At 37.2% G+C, this 20,943-nt stretch overlaps 2 protein-coding genes across 5 annotated transcripts in view; one reads left to right on the top strand and one right to left on the bottom strand.

Annotated features, from left to right (window-relative positions):
- Positions 1-205, bottom strand: part of naxe (NAD(P)HX epimerase) — a 6,064-nt gene extending 5,859 nt beyond the window's left edge. The window contains exon 1 of the mRNA XM_048202908.1: positions 8-205. The gene's annotated coding sequence lies outside the window, so the exon portion shown is untranslated. The remainder of the gene's footprint in view (positions 1-7) is intronic.
- A 521-nt stretch (positions 206-726) lies between these two features.
- The window catches only part of oxr1b (oxidation resistance 1b), a 66,620-nt gene continuing 46,403 nt past the window's right edge, over positions 727-20,943 (top strand). For 2 of the 4 annotated variants that reach the window (XM_048202903.1, XM_048202899.1), the window contains exons 1-3: positions 727-877; positions 5,532-5,619; positions 17,864-18,060. In XM_048202903.1, coding sequence (XP_048058860.1) covers positions 5,603-5,619; positions 17,864-18,060 — 214 coding nt within the window. In that variant the 5' untranslated portion in view covers positions 727-877; positions 5,532-5,602. Of the gene's footprint in view, positions 878-2,897; positions 2,985-5,531; positions 5,620-17,863; positions 18,061-20,943 lie in introns of those variants that run through there. The other 2 variants (XM_048202900.1, XM_048202904.1) reach the window with 2 other exon arrangements.

Genomic DNA, 20,943 nt, shown 5'->3' with positions numbered 1-20,943 from the left:
TCAGTACCTGTTAGTAAGTGTGTCTATATCAAGGTTAAACGCTCAGTAACATTCGTTAGCACTAACAAATGTTCAAGACACCGTCGGGAGAGTAAACAGAGCAAAAACCAATTCAGTTAAAACTTTACAGGACACAAACATGCAGAATAGAAAGGATACTTGCAGCCCTCTGCTGCTGAAACCTAGTAAATAAACGATATCCGGGTTAGTCAACTTAAGCTGCTTTTCATAATAACAGTCTGACTTTTATTAAATTAAATTAAATTAAATTAAATTAAATTAAATTAAATTAAATTAAATTAAATTAAATTAAATTAAATTAAATTAAATTAAATTAAATTAAATTAAAAATTCAATTCAATTCAATTCAATTCAATTCAATTATTATTATTACTATTATTATTATATTCCTCATAATCTTTTGCTATAATTGTTTTATTTTAGAGCTTATTTTAGACTTTATTTAGAGCTTATTTTTCCTTTTTCAGGGCATAAACTGTCTTTATTTGTGCGTAAAAGGGATGTGTGGATGAACATATGTTTGAAAATAGAGGGTCATTGAAATTATTCCCTGACATTTCTTTGATTGTATCCTTGAATATCACGTATACGTAATGTTTCTATATGTTGCCTTATTTATGGAACATATCTCTGCATTTAGAGCTCACATCCGTGTGTTCAGGTTTGGTGTCGTTTTGGTGGGATCCTCCGCCGCACCCCTCTACCTCAGGATGTGATGGTATGTTCCGGTCATTTAATAGCACTCTCAGAACGCTAATGCTGGCATTCTGTGAATGGTAGTGTATGGCAGGTGTAATCATAAACACTGCATGATATGACACATCACTGGATTTGCTGACGCATTACCTGGCTTAAGGTAAGCGCGAATTTATTTCAAGCGACAATTGTTATTTAACCCAATAAGAATAAATGTGGAGTCTGGGTGTAAATAAAACAATGAGGGAAAACACACCGGATTTCCATAAAAGGAGATTTAACTTGAACTTAACTGTTTCTTCGGGCAGCACCCCTGGAGGACAGAATAACAGTCTAGGAAATAATAGACTTTTTTCTTTTCTTTTTCTTAGAGTTTTGGATGACAGGGGGGATATTTTGGGGATAGCTGAAATTGACAATGCAATGGGACTATATTTTTGAATACTACAGCTGCACTATAGTTTCATTTCATCATTTTATGCATTGCATATCATTTATTGTTTATTATAAAAGTATTTATTTTAGGCTATATAATTTAAGTAACGTTAACCCAGAAAGGTAGTTTACAACATATGTATGTATGTATTGTGTTTGAGTAGCCCGTTTTAATTAATTAATTAATTATTATTATTATTATTTTTTTGGACCACTGTTTTCGTCTTAATGATACTTTGTTTAACTTTGTTTCGCATCTATAACTAATAGATATTATATCTGCACTGATTCAGTATTAGGTTTCCAGGTAGAGATGACTGATCCCTGTGTTAATGCAAAAACTTTAAACATAATATGACATTGAATCTTATGAGGTACGAATAAAACCATTTTGCCAAAAGTTATCATGGTAATACCATGGTATTCTTTGAATTCTCATCGAATGTGTAAATACCATGATGCATGAACATTGTAATCATACAGTACCATGGCATCACAATACTTTTTTTCTTTCGCTTTTTGGGTTAAAGTGTTTCAGAATAATGTTATTTCATTAAACAGCAGATTTTGATGCAGACTCTGTGTAACTGAAGCTCAGAGATGCTGTTGGTATGTCCTCATCGATTGATCGATCTCAGAGCGGCAGTGCTCTCACATCCAGGCGGACACTCATGGAAAGCTGCCATAGAAAAACCCAGTGAATTATAACGTCTACAAATAGCTGCTGTCTATAAATTACCAAAGAGATGGTCTGTTTGCCTTGCTTAGACGCATTGTTTTAAAGATCCAGCGGCTGAAATGACTGTAGAGCAGTCTGCACAGGGCAGTGGCTATGCACTCACAAACTGAAGTGGCTCTGTAATATCAATTTTATTGATGAGGGCTGTGTGCATGTTTTGCTGTAAACTAGCCTTGTTACATAAATATGCTTATTGTGCTTCCATGGTCATGGCTGCTGCACTTCAATAATGCAATTGTGTTTTCCAGCAAGAGCTTTTAGTGAATCATGCTTAGCTCTTAGGATGCCATAGTAGGTTTTAATGTAGACCAGATACTTGAGATATGTAAACATCAATGTATGCCTGAAGAAGGCAATCATGTGATTTGTAGATATTATTGCTGTCTTGGTAAAAGGCTGATGTAGATTGTGAACTCTCATATGATATTGGTCGCTGTCCAGTGCTGAAATCAGAGATTGGATTTTAGATTGGACAGATTTTTTTGGTAGAATTAGCCATAGGATTAAAATATATTTTCATATTATATCTTATCAGAAGAGATAAAATAATTAAATGTGTAGGGGAGAGTTGGATAAGTTGCGTCTCTTCAGTCAATCTAATTTTTGCATGTTATTCATCATGTGTATTTACAAGTAGCCGTCATATACAGCTGCATGTGATTTGATAGATGCACAATAGGAAAGTAAAAAAAAAAAAAGAAAAAAGCATTTTAATGCTAAAAAGCATAGTAAATTTTTACATGGGTGGTGAAATAAAAATGTCAACAAAATATTTTGCACATATTAGTGAATTATCAGTGTATTAAAACCATGTAAAATTTGTATTATTTAATAGGCCTATAGTCGCTGTATCTCATATCCTCGTACATCATATCTCCATAATTTGTCTTTTTTCATAAATAATTACAATTGTTCACCCTTTCCATCTCTATGGGTTTTGCAACTATTTAACCAATGAAAAGTATTAAAAAGAGCTTGTGACTAAACCTCGTAACCCCATTGGTCAATCAAACCTCATAACTTCGCCCCGCCTCTATCGTGAAGGAAGTGGCTCACGCAGTTTGGACCGTTTCTGCTTGTTTGCAGTGCAAGGGTAAATTAAGAACTGGTTGTTTAAACAATTCTTTACTCTAGAAACACTAGACTATATAAAGGCTAATGTTTTATGTGTTTGAGGAGTGGAGAAGAATGTCTTTGTCTAGTCATCATAGCCAAAAGACTGCGCGAGTGTGCGTCGCAATTCGTCTTTAATAACATGAGATATGGCCAAATGACAGAAAAAACTGAGCCCACATAGCTACAATAAACTTTGTAATCTGTAAATACTGTTTACTTTTTTCTATTTCCTGAAAAATAGCATTTTTGGAGAAGCGACAGAGTAGCCGACATATATAATTTATGCTAATTTATGCCTTCACATGCTATCGGAAATTAGATAATTCCCACTTCTGAAGTCGTGTTTACGAGCTCATCTCATTTAAGTTTCGATATGGGAGAGCGTTCATGTGTATTTTTACCTAGGAATCTCGTATTTATGATAATTCCGAGTGCACATGAAGACAGCGATATTAAATGAAGTATTTACCCCAAGTTAGCTGATAAAGTGTGTAGTGACTTAATTAATATGGTTGTAGGCCTTGCTTCCAAATACAAGAAATGCTATCAGAAAAATATTTTAATATTGCATGTAGGCCTACGTGTACAAATGTTTCAGTGCGTTTCGCTTTTAAATACTGTGAATATTAAGCCTTTTCCTGGCATGTTAATATGTGCAGCAAAATAAGACAGCATATGGAATGTAATTAATGTCAGGTAACAGACACCCTGAAATATATTTAGATGTGTTAGTTTTACCGCTATACATTTTCTTTGCGCCTAAAGTCAAAGTGGCACAGCTTTATCCCACTCTTCCGTAGTATTTTGCTGCAGTGAAGTCTTGAAGCCTGCTGTAGATAGTTTATGGATTAACCTATCTGCAGTGACTCAATTTTGCATATAAATCTAAATGTTGAAACTATGCTATTCTCTTCGGAGAAACCCAGCAAGCTGTCTTAAATAATTGAATGACCAAAAAGACATATTTGTTTTTGTGCTTTGCTGTGGTTAAGAAGAATTTTTTTTTTTTTGTCTTTTTCGAAATAAGAAAAATTGCCATTCTTAGAGTAATTGGCTACACTCAGCATCTGTAAGTAAATGTGTGTTCGTTATTCTCTCCCAGGGGCCACATCCCTCCAATCTAGCGTGGTGCACTTTGGTCTTTCCCTGCTGTTGTGTGATACATGGACCAGATCTTTATTAATGAGGCTCATTAGTGACTTTTAATCCAATGCAAATGTGTGTACTTTGTATTAATATCTTGCAACATGTACATAAACGTAATTTTAATTTAATTTATAGATAGGTTGACCCAGTAAGTTTAATGTTATTATGACACAGAATTGCACAATGTACAGAATTTGCAATGGATCAATACTGAGAATTTGTGTATATGCATCAACCTGAAATCCTCAATGTTTAGTCATGGTCTTGGGCAATTGGATTATAGTGCACTGGTTCTGTTTTCATCCCATCGGAACAATTACCGATGTCATTTCGTGCTATGGCTCACGCTAATGAAACCAGATGGCCAGAAAGTCATCCTCAATTAAAGGAAAATCAATTTCCATTCATAAAGTTATCCATTACCGCTAAGACGAGAGACATTTGAAACAGTTTTCAATTAATATCTCCTTTTCATCAATATTGAGACCAGGAGCCATGCTATTTCTGGCGTCCATTGTGTACAGGCTGCTGCTTTCTACTTTCCCAATCTCATCACAGAGATTAAACGCATCTCCTTTTGCTTGATGTATTAAAATCTTTGATATACCAATGATTTTTACCTGTGCTTTGTGGTTGAGGCAGGTTGATGGTTAGGCTAGTAGAATAGCAGAGGGTTTACCTGCGTCTTACACAGGCTGTATTCATACATTATTGATGCACTCTGCTTGGACGGGCAGCCCTAGTTGACATATGACTTATCTTGCCATTGATCTCATTATCTAACAAAGATTTTGACGAGTACAAGAAGTTTTGGGACCTAGTGTACGGCTGTGCTGCATGGTTTTGAAATTAGACCTGTGCAATGGCAGGCGTCTGCAAATATTTTAATATTTGTATATTCAATATGCATTTAAATAGAGAGAGTGGAAAAACAGGAATTACAGTCATTAGCATTTTAATATCCTTTAGCGCAGGTCTATTAAAGCTGATCCTTGGTTTCTTATTGACAGTATAATTAAGTTAGCATTAAGTAAGCTCTGGTGGTTTCAACCAAAGTGGGCAATAATCATTTACATGTCTTCTTCTGCTCTTTGGTAAAGTTATATAACCAAAGATAAGACCGTAGACAGGAAATCTACAAGCTAATTCCTTGGTAAACACCATCTGGTCGCCAATTAGTGGACATAACACAAACATTGTCCAGCTCCCTCTGATTTTGTTTAAGACTGTTGGATTGTGACTGTCAGTTGTAATTTGCTCACCCATAGAAGTCACACCCCTTACAGAGATGAGGTTATTGGTCCTTGGATTTTTTTTAAACCTGATACCATGAGATGGTGATTGAACCTGTCCCTGTAACCATACTCTCTTCCTACAGGTCCACTCCATAGAGCTGGCCTATCGCTGTCATTGCGTCATCCATCCAACACAGGATAACAAGGACTCAGAATGTTCAACACAAAGAGGTCAGTACACGGTAGTGGTTTACACTGTTTTTACATGCAGTGTTTTTGTTGGTTTAACTGTGTTATCAATTCCATTTTTTTAAGTTCAAGCCTGACTAAGGCCCTGTTTCTACCTAGTATTAAGATGCATTTTGATCGGTTGGATCACAATTGGACGATGCTAAATACAGGTGTAAATGGTTAAATGTTTTAAACTGCTCTACTTCTGACCACTTCCACAGGTAAGTCGAACACGTCATTTGACCGGATTGCTTTCGTAGTGTAAATGCTCATGATCGAGTGCGTTCAAACAGCCACTGAAGACCACCTACTCTCCGCCTACTGAATGTGTAAACATCATGGGAAGCACACTAGCCAGACAGGATTTAAACTTTGTCAGCTGAAGACCCAAGTTTCGTTTGAAGATGAAAGACATACTAATCACAATATTTGCTCACCAATCCTAATTTCTAACACACACTCAAAGTGTTTGGCCTGTCTTGAGGCTGTCAGAGCTGAAACGAAAGCTGATGCTCTCTGTGTGTTTCGGAGTGTGTGTATCTCTGGGCACGCTCATACACTATATTGCCAAAATTTTTGGGACGCCTGCCTTTACGTTCACGTGAACTTTAATGACATTAATCTGTAGGGTTTAATATGGAGTTGACCCACCCTTTGCAGCTATACAGTTTTAACTCTTCTGGTTTAGGTTTAAGGTTTAGGAGTGTGTTTAAGGGAATTTTTGACTAATCTTCTAGAAGCGCATTTGTGAGGTCAGGCACTGATGTTGGACAAGAAGGCCTGGATCGCAGTCTCCGCTCTAATTCATCCCAAAGGTGTTCTATCGGGTTGAGGTCAGGACTTTGTGGAGGCCAGTCAAGTTCCTCCACACCAAACTCACTCATCCATGTCTTTATGGACCTTGCTTTGTGCACTGGTGTGCAGTCATGTTGGAACTGTTCCCACAAAGTTGGGAGCATGAAATTGTCCAAAATGTCTTGGTACGCTGAAGCATTAAGAGTTCCTTTCCCTGGAACTAAGGGGCCAAGCCCAACCCCTAAAAACAACCCCACACCATAATCCCTCCTCCACCAAACTTTACACTTGGCACAATGCAGTCAGGCAAGTACCATTACCAGTGGCGGCGTGCTTTACACCACTGCATCCGACGCTTTGCATTGAACTTGGTGATGTAAGGCTTGGATGCAGCTGCTCTGCCATGGAAACCCATTCCATGAAGCCCTCTACACACTGTTCTTGAGCTAATCTGAAGGTCACACGAAGTTTGGAGGTCTGTAGCTATTGAAAGTTGGTGACTTCTGCATACTGTGTGCCTCAGCATGCGCTGACCCCGCTCTTTGATTTTATGTGGCCTACCACTTCGTGGCTGAGTTGCTGTTGTTGCCAATTGCTTCCACTTTGTTATGATACCACTAACAGTTGACCGTGGAATATTTAGTAGTGAGGAAATTTCACGAATGGACTTATTGCACAGGTGGCAACCTTGAATTCACTGAGCTCCTGAGAGCAACCCATTCTTTCACAAATGTTTGTAGAAGCAGTCTGCATTCCTAGGTGCTTGATATACACCTGTGGCCATGGAAGTGATTGGAACGCCTGAATTCAGTGATTTGGAGTGGTGTCCCATACTTTTGGCAATATAGTGTTCATATGTAAATTGCGCAAGCTTATTTTGTCCATTAGATCAAAAGATCTGAAAAAAAACCCCATAAATGTTACCTGCCCATAGACCCTCCCTTTGAAGAAATCAGGACAAAAGTGGTTGAAAGTGGACAAAAGAGACAGATTAAAATATTAGGTGTAAACAGGTATGTGTCTCCCTCATCTACTTGTGATCCAATCGACCAAAACACATCTTAATACCAGGTGGAAACAGGGCTACTTAGGGTTAAATGTACTTTGAAATCACTAACCCTAAGTATCACTTTACTGTGTAACTATGCACATGAATGAAACCTCTAATTGTGCAATTTATTGAGAGATGTGCTATTACTTTTCGAAGCAATCATATTTATGCCTTGAATTTGCATGCATTTAAATCACCAATTATTTAGTGGTAGATATGTAGAGAGGTGGCAGGCAATGGTCATTCATTTACAATAGCTGGTGGTTGTCCTATTGCATGCATGGACCAAAACAACAGTATAAATACTTGTTAGACTTGCATTCAAAACATATGCATCATAAATTATTGATTGACTGTAAATCATTATGACCGCATGACTTGATTCGTATGACCATGCTTGAGGTGCATACACAGGTACAAAAGCAGGTCACTTTAAGAGATGGTGAAGTTCGAAGCAGGACAGTGAGTTTTCTAAAAGTGAACTTTGTGAAGCTCTGGTAAGAAAACCACAGGAGATAAGATAAGAGCATTATCATTTAAATAGCATAGACCCCAGGTGAAGATACTCCTGGATTCTAATATATTCAGGCTGTGATCGAGATATCGCTGAACATAAGCAGGGCTCTTGAATTTTTGTTTTAGCCCTGCGATGCATCATTAGAAGGTTCAAGCGTAAAAATCTCAAGAGGATTACATAATCCTCTCTAACCCCTAACCCCTCCCCTCCCCACCCCACTGCACAGCTGTCATCCTGCTTGATGCATGCCATAATCTGCATGCACTTTCCATTCCACTATACTGAAGATGAAATATTCTACTCAAGTCCTCTAGACATGCTGTAATTGCATTAAAGAGGACCGACTCCATTTCTGTTTTATTGATGACTACTTTGGGGTTGTTAAAGGGCTTCTTTTATTTATATATTGTTAGTTATTTCTTCCTTTGTGCCAATCAAAATGCATTCATGCCTGGGTTTTGGGATGTTTGGAAGGGAGTCTGAGGTCCTTTGAGGTTTAGAGTTATTTTTACCTGCAGCAGTACCGGGCTGTTATCTCTGCAAGAAACAGTGATGGGTTTCTTGGAAAAAGATATATTACACCATTTTTAAAGCTTCCTTTTGATTATATTAAAACTAGAAGGGGTGATCTGTGATGAGAATATGTACGATTTTAAGAGTTCAGAAATGCTCATTTTGAAAGGTTGTCCTAGAAGACAGTATTATCAAGACTCATCTTTGGATTTGTCTCGGCTAATGGAGTAACTACGTCAGTAGATGACGCAAGGATAGAAAAGAAAGGTATTGGTTTACAGCTTTCTTGGTCCAGGTGAATAAGGTTCACAGTGGCAGGTTTAACTAATTACCACCATCTAAATCAAGCTGAGAGCTGTTTTACCTTTACCTGATTACCTGAAGGCACTCTCTGTTTAGAACAGAACAAAACCATCTGTTATTACAGTATTTGGTTACGGTTGTTTAATTTGGGAGGAAAAACAGCTGTTTGCAACAGAAAGCAAGCTAAACATTAAGTATTTAATTAAATGCTTATTAAATAAATAAATTATTTAAAGGTACACTATGTAATGTTTTTGTTTAAAGTTAACAAAATATAAAACAATACATCTTCAATCCTTCTTCCAAAATGTGATTTTGTCTTACCCTGATTCCCTATGGTAAGCCTATTATAAGTGTTTATATTTTAGTTCTGTCGGGATGGTTTTCGCAGGAAATTGAGTACATGCATCACTCACCCATGCGTTTCTTGCCGTATCCTTTGATGCGTGTGTGGTGTGGGAGTGGCATAGGTTGATTGTTACAAATTAAGTGGACCCGCTAAATCTCAAACCTCCAGGGAATCACTCAAAATAAACAGCAAACAGAGGAGAGAATGCGACAGAGCGCGTAATAAAACAAGAATCAACATAGGCTTGGCTTTTCAGAGATGGCACGAACTGAGGGATTTGAAATGTTGTCACAGCGACGTGGAGGTAGTGTTTTTATTACTCAACAGGTAAGTAAGGTATTTTATTGAACAGATAAATTGCCATATGTAGCTCTCTAGTTCATGGTAAAGCATTTTCTATTGTGAAGGGTCATATTCATCTACACAGTCTCACAGAACCGAAACACAACCAAAACAATGTTATGCTGCAAAATGCACGCAGTTATGTTTTTAACCACTAGAAGTTACATAATGTACCTATAATATTAAAAAGTATATCCTAACATGTAATAACATGTTTTTAATTTATTAAATGATTTAATGAGTTGTGTAGTGAGCTGATGCCTAGTGGTAGCTGAGGTGCTCTTGTGGGCAACACGCTTGATTGATTCTTGCTTGCATCTTTTCTTGATCTAGTTTGACTCTCTTTATGGTCTTTACACAAAATAATCTCTCTCTCTCTCTCTCTCTCTCTCTCTCTCTCTCTCTCTCTCTCTCTCTCTTTCTCTTTCTTTGTTTCTTTCTCACTTAGTTCCCACTTGACTATCCCAAAGATAAAAAGGCTGAAAGGAACAGTTCAGTCATTCTGTTTCAACTCAACCATTGACCATTGAAACATTGGGGTCCCAATATCTATGGGACTGAGCTATATAGGGCCTTGAAAATGAAGATATCAAAAGGAAAGTTTATTAAGAAAGAGAATCTAGAAGGATATTAAGATATCTTGAATACTTCTTGAGCTACAGGCATGCAAACTTTGAAAAAGGAATATTTATGGCACTCAGAAAGGTTATATGAGTTGATAGAAAAACACAAGATACATTTCTAGTTTTAACATTATTTCTTCAGATATTCCTCTTTAAAAGAATAAAATATCAGCTGTGTGTAAAGTGACCCACATTTGGTTTTTGACCGCTGAAAATGTATGCAATTTACCAGTTTACTTATGGAGCCACATTAAGATCTCCATATCTCTGGGATTGAACCATCAAGGGCCTTTAAAATGAAGATAGCAAAAAGAAAGTTTGTTAAGAACCAGAATCTAAAAGGACATTAAGATATCTTTAATAATTTTTGAGTTACAGGCATGCAAACTTGAGGAAAAAAACACAAGAAGTGTTTTCTGAACTGTCACTGTTGGCATATAATGAAACAAAGATTGCTAAAGCCAAAATATTTTACTAATAGACCTACCAATCTCTGTGTAAAAATAAGATAATGAGGCTGCCATCTTTCTAAATTCATTTTTGCACATCTCCAAATCTCAGGTAAAAATTGTCAACAACAACAAAAAAGATTTTTTCTTTTTTTATTTTGTATTCATCAAATAATCCTGAAAAAAAAAAAAGTTTTCACAAAAACATTAAGAAGCAAATCTGTTCAACATTGATCATAAAAAAAAAATTTTTCTTAGGCACCAAATCAGCATATTAGAATGATTTCTGAAGGATTTTGTGACACTGAAGACTGGAGTAATGATGCTTAAATGATGATGCTTTACCATCACAGGAATAAATTATTTAAAATATATTAAAATACAAAACAGCTATTTTAAATTGTAATAGCATTTCACAATCCCACTGTTTTTATTGCATTTTTGATCAAATACCTACAGCCTTTGTGAGCATAAGAGGCTCTATAGAGGCTTGAACAGATGTCCAAATTTTACAGCAAAGACTAACCAGTAGGAGCAATGCCATGCGTTCTCCACAGATACAATATTGTAAGATGAAAGCCATTTCTTGGGGGATAAATGAAACATGTAGTCCCATCTGAATTATGTAAGAGGACAAAAAAAAATAAAAGTGTTTTAAGAAGGCAATAGTAGGGCATGTTTTTTATGTGAAGCCTTATAGAGCATATATCCTGTAAACAGCCAGGCGCGCAGAGTTTGTGGCTGTGCAGAGGCACCTAACCACTGCACAAACAATGAGCACTCAGCTAATTCAGAGTGACTGTTCTGTAGCTGCATTTAATACACTCACTGCACTACCCAGAGAAAGTTTGAAAGTTCTCCTGAGAAAGGAAGTCACACTTTCCTTGAGCAAAAGAGCAGTGAAGTGGAAGAAGACCCTGGGGTTCCTAAAGTATTGCTTTGAAAACTGTGTATAGGTGAAATTAAATTTCCTCAGTGTCACCGGTGTAACTATGAGAAATGGCTACGCCTGAGCAATTGCCTTTAGGTCCTCCTTAATTGTTAACAAATCTTTTTATTTCTGGAGTGATTCATCCTCTAAGGTAGTCGTTTGTAGGGTTGTAACATCTCCCACCTTGCTAAATTCAGATTGACTTGTCTGTTTTTTGCAGAAAGGAAGAAAACTTTGAAAGAACAAGAGTGTCTATCTATGAGAGCATGAAGGAACACAGAGTACATTTCTTAGAGTGGATTATACACTCTGTACTAGAAACTCAAGTGCTTGCGTAATAAGCCTGGAGACCTAGGCTGATGTTTCAAGAGTGATGAAAGGAAAAAAAACATTGAATACAACAGTGCAAATCATATTCATATCGAAATTGGCTTGGTGTTGCTGAGAAACACATGCAAATATTGTGCATTTGTTTGAAGCATATTTAATGATTTAATATTACATCTAAATCTCCAGAGAAATGTCACTTATTTGAATACACTCTGAAAAGGGCATCATTTCAAAACTGAAGGGCACATTTATAATAATTTGAATTCTGTTTGACAGGCTAGACAGAATATAACCTCTCAGCAAAATTGATTTGTCTCTGGTTTCTAACAAACTGCCTATATGCTAGCTTTTAATATAAATGCTTATTTTATTTTAATTTATTTTATAAATTGCCCATTGCATGAAAAAAACCTCATGTAATGCCAAGTTAAAAAGCCAAGTCATGCAAATGAATTTGCTGCATAAATAATTTGGTTGCAATCTTTCTATTTATGGCAGCGTTTCAGTGGAGATGTCTTATTTGATGCAGAAATCTTTATTTCTGTGGATTACATGGCTATTTTTGATTCATTTGTGCTTTTCTGTCTTGGCTTTGTGAAAACAGAAGTTTTCCCAGTAGTCTTTTTCTTTTTGTTAGTGTTTGTTCTTCTAAAACATATTCAACAATGACCCACTTCCAGACTTTGATGTCAGAATCTCACAGAGCACAGAATGTGAATATTTAATATCCCTCATATTATCATCAGGCTTATGCAATAACAAGCTTTCTGCTGGATTTAACAATTTCATTACAATTTCTTTTGTTGGCATTGGTGGTTGCCAGAGAGTTACTATGGGGTTGCTAAGGTCTTCTGAGTGGTTGTTAGGAGTTGCTATTGTGTTGTGAGTGGTTTCTAGGTGGTTACTTACTTGGTTATACGTCTTGTAAGTTCTTTCAAGGAATAAACATTTGAAAAATACTTCTGTCACCCTTTATGACTATGGCTTTTAACTTCTACTTGCATTTGGTTGAAAAGACAACAAGACATTTAGTTAAAGGTGCCATCGAATGTTTTTTTACAAGATGTAATATAAGTCTAAGGTGTCCCCTGAATGTGTCTGTGAGGTTTCAGCTCAAAATACCCCAAAGATTTTTTTTTAAATAATTTTTTTAACTGCCTATTTTGGTGCATCATTATAAATGCGCCAATTCAGGGCTGCTGCCCCTTTAATTGATTGCGCTCTCCGCCCCCTCAGAGCTCTCGACTCTAACATTGCATAAAGTTTACACAGCTAACCCTCAAAATGGATCTTTACAAAGTGTTCGTCATGCAGCATGTCTAATCTCATAAGTATGGTATTTATTTGGATGTTTACATTTGATTCTGAATGAGTTTGATGGTGCTCCGTGGCTAATGGCTAATGCTACACTGTGTAGTAAAAGTGTTTAAAAATGAAAATAGCGACGGCTCTTGTCTCTGTGAATACAGTAAGAAACTATGGTAACTTTAACCACATTTAACAGTAATCTAACGAAACATTTAGAAAGACAATTTACAAATATCACTAAAAATATCATGATATCATGGATCATGTCAGTTATTATTGCTCCATCTGCCATTTTTCGCTGTTGTCCTTGCTTGCTTACCTAGTCTGATGATTCGGCTGTGCACATCCAGATGTTAATACTGGCTGCCCTTGTCTAATGCCTTTCATAATGTTGGGAACATGGGCTGGCATATGCAAATATTGGGGGCTGTTATGTAACAGTCGGTGTTATGATGAGATTCGCCTGTTCTTTGGAGGTCTTTTAAACAAATGAGATTTATATAAGAAGGAGGAAACTATGGAGTTTGAGACTCACTGTATGTCATTTCCATGTACTGAACTCTTGTTATTCAACTATGCCGAGGTAAATTCAATTTTCAATTCGATGGCACCTTTAATAAATAAATCAGAATAGTAACACTCAGATTAAGGTTGGTTCATATTTGAATGTCTAATAAGTTCAGTGCCCATAGGGTATCAGTCTAACACCTGCTGCTGTTATGTAATATTTAAGGAGTTCAGCAGGAGTTTGAGCAGCTTAAAATCTGTCATAATCTCTATTAATGCTCTCTTACCCTTCATTAAACATGTTCCATGCTGATACAGAAGTAACATGAATGACATCTGCTAGTTCTGTTTAATGCATTAATATTTCTGTCACTTAAGCCACGTTTCCATCGAGGTTACCCAGATCAATTTGTCCCAGGAACTTATTTTCCCCCAGACCTGTTGCTGTCTGCATTTCCATCGCGGTCTGAAGTACCGTGAAGAAAAGTCAGGTGACGTAGAACTGGGTGCGACGTTCCAGTTTCCGCTGGATTTCGTCCTCCGTATATAAGCTTAATAAAGCCTGAACCTCGCCTTCGGTCCATTGTTTTTTAAACTCCAATGTTAATTCGAATAGCAAACGACTCTTAATGCACGTACCGCAAAAGACTTTTAAAAATGGTGGTTGAAATAAAATGCTGCGTGGAGTCAACCAATCAAAATATTGCATGAACTCAACTAATCAGCATGTTCAGCGCCCAAGTCCCATCCCCGAAAGTTCCTGAACTTTGAAAAAGTACTACCTTGTTAGCAGGGACTTTCTGAGGGGAGAATTTTTACCTGGAACTTGATTAGACCCTGGTCCCTGCGGTTGAAACGCACTGAGTACCAAAGTCCCTAGTTCCTGGGAAAAGTTCCTGCAGTGAAAACACGGCTTTACGTTTTTTTTTTTGTTTGTTTGTTTTTGGTTTTTTTTTTTGTTTTTTTTTTGAGGGCAAGATGTTTAACTTGTTTCACTGTTGAAGCATTTTTTTCAAATTTTAGATGCATAGCATTGTCAATGAAGTTTTTTTTTTTTTTTCTTTGTCAAATTTGATATAGTAAACATATTGTAATCAAAAGTACTGAACTGGCATAAATGTGCACAAAGAGTGTTCAATTTAAAATCACAAAAAAGCTGTCACTTATCTCAGTTCATTGCAATCTCACAAAGTTCCATTATAATCAATTAAGTGGCCTACACAGCACAATGAATCTCTTTCCACATTATCATGTCTACCCTTTTTGAAAGCCAGGAGAACTCGGCACTGAACAAAACTCTGACCTTTTGAGCGGTGACACCTCTGATTGGTCATTGCATTCAGGAGATCAACAGACATGTTTGTGATTGGCTTCATTTCTCAAAGCTGCAAGAACACATTGTAAATAGAAACCCTTTGACGCTCTCCAGAGTGCAAACACGAATACGCACTGGAGCATTTGTCAAATCAGTTTCGCCAATATTATTACAGCATCAACTGAGGGTGCTCTTGCTTTCATTTGAGAGAACCAGGCCTGCCTCTTGTGTGCCCAACCCCCCCACCCCACTCCCATATTTGTCAAGAAATGTCACACCCGTTCCATTACTGCGAGTTTCAACACACTATTAACACAACTCAACCAGGCCTCATCCCTTTTATTTTACATATGCCTTTGGCGGGAATTATTTAAATGAGGAATATTGTGACATGCTTGTTCCTAGAAGAAAACTCATGACAACTGAGGCATTTCAGGGAGTTCAGAAACAGTGCTTACTGATATAGAGAATAACTCTCAGTTCAGGGAGACCGAGATGGCAGAAAGCGCATCTTGTGTGTTTTCTTTATTTTACAAAGCCACAAAGTTTTTTTTTTTTTGTTATTGTGAGTTTACACAAATAAAAGTAGACAGTAGAAGTAGACCTTTTACAGTTTCGAATGATGTTTTGTAAAATGTGCAGGGCTGGTGGTACACCAGGAGAGTTTGAGAACTACTGCTATAATCCATTGGATTGTCAGGGCACCACAGCAGATGCACATTTAGACAGCTCCTTCCATTTCTGGTGGTTCTTGGCCAGGACTTGTGTCTTAGCAAAGTCAGCTCCAATCCATTCTTTGATATTGTCTGCCCAGTTTTTCCTGGGTCTCCCTCTCCTTCTTGTTCCTTCAACCATGCCCTGGAGAATGGTTTTGGCCAGCCCGGAGGATCTGGTGCCACTGCAATTTCCTTCTTTTGACAGTTGCCAGGAGTTCTTCATAGGGCCCAGCATGCTGCCTAATGGGGTAGCACACTTCCTAATTGGTCACATGGTTTTGCAGCTGATGCCCAGAATCTTTCGAAAGCATCGCATATCCAAGGCCTGTATTTTCTTTTCAAGCTCAGCTGTCAGTGTCCACAATTCACATGCATACAGGAAGATTGACTTCTTGTTCCTCCATATTGGCTTCAATCTGGCAAGTGATGTTGTAGTCTGGGCTATGCTGGACATAATTTCTGGTATGGATCCCTCATTGGATATCATAGCGCCAAGATATTTAAACTGGCACACTGATTGCTGGTACTGCTTCTGGATGGTTTAAATTGATGTCAGTAAAAGGGTAAAAATGTTCAAGGGTTTTGTGTGATTTGTGGCAATAATTTGTGTTTAAATGGAGATTATTTCAGTAGGTTCATGCATAAGGGAAACTGACTTTTATTGGTAAGTTTGTATGCAAGTATTGTACTGGACTCTTTGAATGTGCTTTTAGCTGTAGTGTCCTTGATGTTCTGAAGGCAAGCAGTCACTTGATGAAACTTTATTTCTTGCCCATCATTTTAATCAGCTAATTTACACACCGTGTGGTAATGCTTGGCTATTAGTATTGATAAAGGACTACAGAGAGTGTGTGCTTTGAATAGTCAACGCAAACCAAAATGTTGCTTTTATTTTCCTGTTTTCTTTCCGTGCAAGTTGGCCATAAATTTTCTTTTGTTTGCTCTGGACGTTCTCAAACCACAAGCAATTAGGTCATTCTGCAGAGGGACCTGGGTGCCGTTGATGCTTAAATATTGTTGACATGGAGAGGGCTCTTGCGAGCAGTTTCACATTTACAGAGACAATTGCATGTCGTAAATGAGAGTGAGTCCATTAGCTGATAAGTCCAGCCCAGATTTATGGCATTTTAATATCTCCCTATGGGACAATAAAAGCAGGTGATCTAGCTGTGACAATAAAAACCTGATTTTTTTTTTTTTTTTTTTTTTTTTTTTTTTTTGACCCTTTTACCAATGTCAACAGCAATATCCTTTAGCAGCCTGCTTTAGTTTGTCAGTATTTATTGACATTACCATGACAATTTTCAATATCGATATCTGAGTTTTCATAACGATTGTTAAGGTTGAACATGGTTGGTAGAAGGAGACAGCAATAAATGGTTGGTTAATTCCTAAATGAAATTGTCTTAGCAATATTATGCTTTCTATTGTCCTGGAGATCTGTGTCCTGAGCTCATTGCTCGGGTGAATGAGTGAGTGTGAGACTTCAGACTGTTTTCTCTTGATCTAGGTCAGTGCATCTAGACAGGGCTGCCTGTCTGTCCCCATCACTTGTGTCATCTGTAGCTCTTGGTCTTCATCTTTCACCTTTACTGCAGTATCTGCAAAAGGGACAGAGTCACTAAAAATGTTTTCTAAAGGCTACTTTTATGCACTCTGCAAAATAAGCAGAATGCAATATGTATTGATTTTGTGTGGTATTCCAGCAAAGATGCTTAATGTCATTGTTCACAAAGAGATATTAAAAGAATCAAACATGGACTGCTTAATGCTTTTGGGGAAGAAAACCTGGACCCCAGGGGAAAAATAAACCGATAAATGTAAAAAATTAATTAAAATGTATTGTGCGCAAATTTAAGACATACAAAAGTTGTTGGGTCGGTAAGATTTTTTTCTCCGTTTTTGAAGGTCTCTTATTCTCACTGACATTTTTTTTCAGGATTCTGTAATGTATAGAAAGTAAATCTTGGAAATCTTTTGTAACAATGTCTTTACTGTCACTTTTGATTAACGTAATGCATCCTTGCTAAATACAAGTATTAATTTCTTTTAAAAAATATGTACCCCAAATTTTTGGAAGGTAGTGTATATGTAAAAGCGACAACAACAAAAAAATGAAATGAGATTAAATAAAAAGATTTATTGCGGTTGAAATTCTTTAAATTAAATGCATTTTTTCCCTTTCTTTATTCTAGGTTGAAGAAAAAGTCCCAGTCAGTGGACATCCCTGATGAGGGTTATGCCGGTTCATTCGTCAAAGACCTGCTGGCGTCGCCCATCATACAGAATATGACCAGAACAGCCATAAGAGAAGAAAAGGAGATCAATACCAGCAACATCCAGAAGGCTCGTAGTCCTCGACGTGGAGAGCTCAAGCGAGGTTATACCTTAGGTGCGTGATGTCTTCTTCAGTAACCCATCTGCCCAGATTTATTACGGTATAATCTGTTCTTAAGGAACAGATTGGAGTTTCCTTTGGCTTTCTTAGCAAAACCGCTTATCTTGGGTTATTATTTAGTATTTTATCATTTCTATTGTATTTTTTCCTATTTAATTTTAGTTTTAGTATTGTAATCGCACTATGTGTTTGTTTTAATCTAAGTACTTAATGATTTTAGGTGTGTAGTATTACTTACTGAATGTGTTATGATGCATTAGAAAACACTTAGAAAACACTTCTAGTACAAATTGAACACATTAACATTAACATTAAAATTGTCTTTCGGTGGAAAGGAATATTCCAGTGAGACTTGTTAGTTATGCTTAATCCAGTGTTGGCACAGGAACTGGCAGGCCGGCCCTGCGGTAAGAGGAAAACGGATACCTTTGAGACTGTAATCAGAGGAGAAAAGAGGATCTCATCCCTCTGTGGACCCACACACACAGAGAGAGAGAGTAATTACTCCTGAGTTGCAAGAGATGCTCCAGCCTCTAGACTGAACGGAGAACCGTTATAGTAACAATAACGAACACACTTTAACCCTTTGACTGTTACTTACATCTTGATGAATCTGGTCATTTCAAAGGGTATACTCAGTATTTTGGTCTTTTCGAAAGATATACCCTACCGTTCAATAGTTTGGGTGTTTTTGAAAGAAGTCCCTTATGTTCACCAAGGCCATATTTATTTGATCAAAAATAGCAGTAATATTGTTAGAATTTAAAACGACTATAATAATAATTCAAGTGTGATGGCAAAGCTTAATTTCCGCACTCTAGTTTTACTCCAGTCTTCAGGGTTACATGATTTACATGTCCAGGGTTAGTTCACCCAAAAATCATTAATTACTCACCCTAATGTTGTTCAGAACCCATAAGACTTTCGTTCATCTTCGGAACACAAATTAAAAAAAAATTGGATGAAATCTGAGAGCTTTCTGTCCCTCCATAGACAGCCACACAACTGACACTTTGATGCTTCATAAAGAGATCGTAAAACTAATCCATATGAATTGAGCAGTTTAGTCAAAAACGTCTGAAGAGATTCGATTACTTTATCCTCTTGTTAAGTCGTGACGTAAGGAACGCCATTTCTGGGTCCAAGCCTCAACTCGTTTCACTTGAGAATGCCATCTCCATGGCTGTTTTTGAGCGCTATTTATTCATATTAAACATTTAACATTTTAAAGTTAAGCATTTAAAATACTTACAGTCTACACCAATGTTTCTCAACCAGGGGTCCATGGAACCCTAGTGGTCCTAGACATAATGCCAGGGGGTCCTTATAAAATATCTGAATATTAATTTTTGTATATTTTAACATTGACATGTTCCCGTAAAAGAGGAAGATAATGTATGTATAATGTACCTGACAATATGACTAAATATAGGACAAGTCAACAAATGTAGTAGTAGTAGTAAATTATACTTGATTGCATTTGGTTGTCACAAACCAGACATTAATGATACCAACGAGCCAATTTTATTCTGGGGTCCTTGAGGATGGTTCCAAATATGATGGGGGTCCATGACTCAAAAAAGGTTGAGATTCACCGGTCTACACAACAGTCTCCGTGTTCACAGCGTCACAGACATTAATATTTTAACGATTTATAAAAGATGAATCACTGTCTGGCCATCTGGGATTTTTGGTATGGAGATAAAGGTTATGATTATAATTTTTCGGAAGTATTACACCACATCGTGTGTGTATATTAGCACCGTTTGTTGTTTTCTTGTGATATGAGATAGAGCGTTTGGACTCGGAAGCGCTGCAACGTGACGTCAGACTTAACAAACGAATATGATTATTTAGGCTTTTATTCACATATAAACACTGACCAGCAAACATAAACAGAAGCTCAGCCAAACCTGCTTGACACGCGAGAACAAATCTCTTCCGGAAGCTCTAACGTGATGCGTAACACAACAATTAACCTCATTGGTTCTTGAGGAAGCTCAAACATGCTGCATAACATGAGAATGAACCTCATTGGTTCTCGCACGTCAAGCAATATGCTTGAGCTTTCATTTACCACAAATGATGTGTAAGTTGAGAAATGTTTATATGTGAATAAAAGCCTAAATTCAATCTGTTCATCATAAAAAGCAATTGAGTCTTTTCAGAAAATTTTGGACTAAACTGCTCAAATCATATGGATTAGTTTTACGATCTTTTTATGAACTTTTTGAAGCGTCAAATGGGTAGTCCTGTAGCTGTTTATGGAGGGACAGAAAAAAAGATCTTCATTAAAAAAGATCTTCATTTGTGTTCCGAAGATGAACAAAAGTCTTAAGGCCGTGTGTCCACCACATTTTTTTTCCAGCTACTAGCATGCTTTTTCAATTGTTTTCAATGGGAACGCCGCGTTTTTTAAACGCCAGGAGCGTAACGAGGCGCTGAGCGTCTTTTTCACGCTCAAGCGTTGAGAACTCAGCGTTTTTTACCGGTCGCCTCGAGTTGAAGAATGTTCAACTTTGAGTAAAACGCTGCGCTCATCACTGTCACTTTTTACCCAGCCATCCAATCAGAGTGGAGGAGGGGCGGGGCAAATACAACACCGACCAACTGTCACAACATTCTTGCTGTACAATGACATCAACAAGAAGAGAACAGAACAAAATGGATGAAAAATTGATATTGCTGGTCTCCGAACATACATAGCAAGTATTCCACATTGTGTCAACATTTTTAGTCTGAAACAAATTACCTGCAGAATCAGTTATAAGTAACAGTGCCGCGGATATTCCGTATCATAGCAACAAAGCGTCTCAACGAAAAAAAACGCTGCGCTGCAGAAGCACTCTCAAGCGCTCACAGATAGGCGTTTTAAGC

The sequence above is a fragment of the Megalobrama amblycephala genome, linkage group LG9 (genome assembly GCF_018812025.1).
Source record: "Megalobrama amblycephala isolate DHTTF-2021 linkage group LG9, ASM1881202v1, whole genome shotgun sequence".
Taxonomy (NCBI): Eukaryota; Metazoa; Chordata; class Actinopteri; order Cypriniformes; family Xenocyprididae; genus Megalobrama; species Megalobrama amblycephala.
The sequence above is the reverse complement of the archived record's forward strand: the minus strand, read 5'-3'. Positions and strand labels throughout refer to the sequence as shown.